This window comes from Solanum lycopersicum, chromosome 4 (assembly GCF_036512215.1).
Source record: "Solanum lycopersicum chromosome 4, SLM_r2.1".
NCBI classification, from domain to species: Eukaryota; Viridiplantae; Streptophyta; class Magnoliopsida; order Solanales; family Solanaceae; genus Solanum; species Solanum lycopersicum.
In genome coordinates, this window is record NC_090803.1 from 46,071,591 (window position 1) to 46,077,175 (window position 5,585).

At 26.8% G+C, this 5,585-nt stretch overlaps 1 protein-coding gene across 1 annotated transcript; it reads left to right on the forward strand.

Moving 5' to 3' along the window:
* The first annotated feature begins 2,970 nt into the window (after positions 1-2,970).
* On the forward strand, positions 2,971-4,748 carry LOC101248668 (LOB domain-containing protein 1-like). Its single transcript, XM_004237614.5, has 2 exons — positions 2,971-3,211; positions 4,243-4,748. Exons 1-2 carry the CDS (start codon positions 3,035-3,037, stop codon positions 4,561-4,563), a joined length of 498 nt encoding a protein of 165 aa, XP_004237662.1. The 5' UTR covers positions 2,971-3,034; the 3' UTR covers positions 4,564-4,748.
* Positions 4,749-5,585: the final 837 nt, after the last annotated feature.

The following is a 5,585-nucleotide window of genomic DNA, read 5'->3' on the forward strand; positions in this document are numbered from 1 at the left end:
GCAACATTGTTGCCTTTCGATGGTAATATCTCTCTTTTAAATCAGTCCACAATTCAAGTGGATCTTTTACCGTCAGATATTCAATCTTTAGGCCCTCATCAAGATGATGACGAAGAAAAATCATAGCCTTCGCCTTATCTTGACTCGATGCTTCATTTCCCTGAGTAATAGTGGCATCAAGACCTTTAGCAGCCAACTAAATCTCAGCATCGAGTACCCATGAAAGATAATTCTTTCCAAAAGTATCTAATGCCACAAACTCAAGTTTGGATAAATTCGACATAATGAAATTATGAGAGAAAATGTGAATTAAATAAAAATATTTATATAATACCTTTGCAAGTAGAAACTTCGTGTTGATAACGTGTTGTAAAGAAAGCTCAGAATATAAGAAGAAAAAGACAAGAAGTATAACATAGAGGAGAGAATTTTTCTTATTCAAGTGTATCTTCTAAATGGTGAGTGATTCTCTATTTATAGTGTTGAGATATCACTCCAAAAGTCATCTAATTAGTAGATACATAGTTACCTTGGAAGTTTTTATCACCTTGGAAGCACCTATACATGAATTCATTTAATAGTGTATAAATCTAATGGATAATCCACATATGTTATACAATGAATTTACAACATTTTTTATTTTTTTAAAAGTCAATAATACCACTCAACTACTATATTTTTGCAAAAAAAAAAAATACTAAAACCTCAATTGCCTCTTCTATTCTAGTTGATATGACATATCATTAATCATCGTTTTGAAAAATAAACGTATTTCACTCATCAAACTTATGTCTCTAAAAAGAGGTTATAAATTTCATGAGAATTTATAAAGGTTATATTTTTTAAAAAATCTAATTTCAGATTTTTCTACCAAAGAAAATTGAATGAAAAAATGTTTGTATGCAATTATTACCTGAAAAATGTTTGAATTTCTGAAGTATATTATCAAAAATTTTCAAGTAAATTTTTTTCATACAAATATTCAAATAAATTTGTAAGTTTGACGGAGAGAAAAGTTGGTAAGAAAGAGAAATTTATTAATTTAATTTAATTTTATTCTATTCTTTTATGATTATTAAATTATTATATTTAGTCTTAGTAAATAATTGAATGCCAATATGTATCCATATCTCATCCCAAATTCACGACACAAGTAATAATCAATTAAATTCCCTATTTTAAATTTAATTATGCACATTATATGAGATTAATATGCTCATTAATAAAGATCAAAATTTTATTTTCTAATATAAATATTATTTAATTTTTTTTCAAAAAAAGATATGTACGTATGGATTTCAAAATATATAGTTTTCTTAATATTTAATTGACCTTTAATATTATTGAATCATCATACAATATAGGGATAATGCACAAGTACCCCCTCAACCTATGCCCGAAATCCCAGAGACACATTTATACTATACTAAGGTCCTATTACCCCCCTGAACTTATTTTATAAGGAATTTTCTACCCCTTTTTAGCCTACGTGGCACTGGTTTGAAAAAAAAAGTCAACCATCGTTGGACCCACAAGATAGTGCCATGTAGGCCAAAAAGGGGTAAAAAATTATTAATAAAATAAGTTCAGGGGGGGTAATAGGACCTTAGTATAGTATAAGTGTGTCTCTGGGATTTCGGGCATAGGTTGATGGGGTACTTGGGTATTATCCCTACAATATATGATTAATTAATATAAATCGATACTCATGAGCAATTTGTTTATAAATATTTTTTGAATATATGTGTTTATAAGAACTCAAAATTAATGACATTGTAATATGTTTTAAAAGGTTATTCTTTATAACATATAAAAAATCATAATTAAAAATTATAATAAACTATTTTTAAGTATGCAAAATTCTTCTTAATAAACTAATGTATACTTTTTTTTAAAAAAAATATTTTATTTAAATGTGTTTGATAAATTAAATAAGTCTATTGTTAAAAAAAACTTTAACGAAATATGTTGGTTTTAAATAAAACAAAAATGATATTTAAAGGTAATTTTTAACTTGGAAAATCATTTTAAAGAGGAAAATTGTATAAAATAATAAATTATTAATTTAAAATTAGATGTTGTGAACCACAGTTTCATTTTATTTTAATATGTAGCAAACAGTTTGTCACTCGCCTCTCTCCCCAATGAATCTCACTCGCCTCTTTTCCCATCGAATCTCGCTCAACACTCTCTCTCTACTCTATCACTTTATACAAACACAAATATATAATATAAATTGTGTTTTTGTTTGTATAAAGCGAAAAAAAATTGTATATACACATGCAAATACATATAACATCGTCCTATGCATTTGTAATTTTACAATACAAATCTATCACTTCGTAGTTCTGTTTTGTCATTTTCTCTTTCTCGTTTTATACAAACACAAATATACAAAAAATACAATTTATAATTTGTGTTTGTATAAAATGAGAGAGAGATTCATATAAAAAAACAGTTACATGTGCATATATATATATTTTATATATATATATACACACACACACGCACTCGCGACTGAAAATCACAAAAAAAACATATATATAAAAATACAAGTACATATACATATACAGATTTTGATGTATAAGTATATGGAAATATATAAACACAGATTTTTATTTATACATATACTAAAATATACAAATTAATAATCATAGCAAACATAAATTTTTTTATAGAGCATAATTATATAAATTATAATCCTAGCATACAAATATAATATTTATATTTGTTAAATCTAAAATCTACTCTTTTAAAAATCCTAATGATCTACCTTATCTATTGAACTTTGATATTATTTTATTCCAATCTATAACTATGAAATAAACTTTATGGGCGAACCAAATTAGCCATGTAACTAATTCTGGTGGAAAATATTGACCAATGATGATGTCATTGAGCAGACCAGTGATGTCATTATTCTTTGAAAATATGAAATCCATTTATTCTTATTCTACTATATATATATAATCTTTGCTTTTGCTAAATCACAAGTCTCCGTTTCCATAGACAACAAAATTGTAGTAGAATTAACATGGAAGACACGAGTGAGTATTCTTGTCCTCATCATCCTTGTGCAGCCTGCAAGATCCTTCGTAGGAGATGTGTGGAGAAATGTGTGTTGGCACCTTACTTTCCCCCCACTCACCCACTCAAGTTCACCATTGCTCATAGAGTCTTTGGTGCTAGCAACATCATCAAAATGCTACAGGTATGGAGGGTTTCTTTCTTCTTCTTTTTTCCGTTTTTCCACCTGATATTCGGAGTTCGCGTTAAAATTCTAACTAAATATGGATTACGCACCAGAAGATAGATCCATTAGGAGGTGACACTCCCAACATGAGTTCACTGCCAAAAAAAAAAGTGTTCATTAAATGAAAATTTTCGTGGAGATTAATATACAAATTCATAGGAAACTTATTTTTCTACAAATTTACATACTAATTTTCAAAAAAAATAATTATAATTTACGTTTTTCTTATATTGATTTCTCCATAAATCAAGCTTAAATTCAAGATCTATAGTTAAAAATAATAAATCAAGCTTAAATTTGAGATCTATAATTAAAAATATATGAGGCTCTTCCATATGGGTCATTGATGAACGCAGACTAAAAATATTCTCCAACACGCAACACATATGATAGTTGTGTTCCGTATTTTCTACTCATTGTTTTCTTCTTTTTTTTTACTCAATAATTTTTTATTTCTCTGTTTTCTCATTTTTCCGGCCTTATAATTACTTTTTAAAATCATTTCGCTATTAGTATTGTTATTCATAGTAGGAATAATTTTAATTAAAATAATTCATAGTACTTTTAAATGATCATCAAAATTGTTCTTTTTTCAATTAATATAATTGGAGAACATTATTCTGAACATCTTTAAAAAATTTCATAATCACTAACATTCATTGAACTGTGCCAAACAGGTTTCAACTGAATTTGTTTTTTTGTTCGATATTTTCTTTCCTTTGACTTTGCAGTACTTAGTTTCTTTTCTTGGAAAAAAAAAAGTGTAGTGTGTAACTCGTTTAAGTCAAAATCTTTTCCACATTACACACTTTAGTTTTTATTTTTCATGATTTAAAACTAATTGCATATATTACTAAAGTCTATATACTTTTCATTTAAAAGCTAAGTAAAATTATGACTGTACAACAACTCCTATAATACTATTATTTATAGTTTGAATCATAATATTATATTTTTTTCAAGTTAAATGCATGAATTATTGTAACTAGGAGCTTCCAGAGGATCAAAGAGAAGATGCAGTGAATAGCATGGTGTATGAGGCGAATGCAAGGATTAGAGATCCAGTATATGGTTGCGCCGCGATAATTTGTCAGCTTCAAAAACAAATAAGTGAGCTTCAAGCAGATCTTGTCAAGGCTCAAGTAGAGATTATGAATGTTCAAATACAAAATACCAATTTGGTGGCATTAATTTGCACAGAAATGACACAAAATCAAGAAAATAATGATCATCAACAAGCTTATGGAAATTCCAACACTTGTTTGGAAGACAACAATTTATATGCACCTTGGAAATCACTTTGGACATGATTAACAGAATATTGCATAGTGAAGGCTGATACCATATATTATATTCTTGCAAATACTGCAAAATAATGTTTGTTTTACTACTACCTTTTTCGACTTCAACTTGAAACAGGAAATTTTGAAATTGAAATACTTGTTTGGGGTTTGCTACTGATAATATAATAGCGCGATTCATTCACAATTTTCAATTTTTTCTCCAAGTGAAATTCATGCCTCAGGGTGGGGATCTAAACTAAGCACTCCTCTCCGCACTATATTATACGGTCTCCATTATTTAGGAAAATATTCATAACTCAATGTTTTAACATTTATTAAAAATATCGATATTTTAGTTTGTTATTTTTTTGATTACGTATTTCTTTTATTTGTTTGATTTAAAAGAAAATGATTATCAAATGACATAAAGGAGAAAATCACGGGGAAGAGAATATCTTCTTAAAAATGAATATATCACTTAAAATTATCAACAGTTATAATTTCAAAAGTAATTAATTATATTCATTTCAATATGTATGATATGTGAATTTGCTTTCATTATAGTTTCATGTTTGAGTTTGTATAATAACATTTATATTTATTTATTAGTTTACATTCATTATAATAGGTATATCAAACTGATTTGTAGTTATTTAAGAAACATACATGTATTCATACACTTATGTAAACTCATTTTCATTTAGAAAGGATACAACACTAATTTGTATATTTTTCAAAAACGTATATTGTAAAATTTCAACAACATTTGTATTTCAATCATTAAACATACACATTTGTCATCATAGTAACAATCAAGATTTGTACTTCAAAAAAATTGTAGTTCATGACAAAAAATATATCTCCTATGTGTTATGTATTTTTTTATAAAAAAAATTATTATATTTATTGTCTAATTTATAGAATATGAATTTAAAAGCATTTTGTATTCCAAGCATCCAACATACAACATAATCAAAACAATTCAATCATTCAATGCGTTGAAATATGAGTAGTAATTATGTAATACTTTCATCCCCTTTTGATCCTTC

What these genes read in the sequence shown, in the direction of transcription:
- LOC101248668 (XM_004237614.5), top strand. Translation starts at nt 3,035, where the DNA reads ATGGAAGACACGAGTGAGTATTCTTGTCCTCATCATCCTTGTGCAGCC. An exon ending in ACATCATCAAAATGCTACAG is followed by an intron (nt 3,212 to 4,242) that starts GTATGGAGGGTT and finishes TATTGTAACTAG; the next exon opens with GAGCTTCCAGAGGATCAAAG.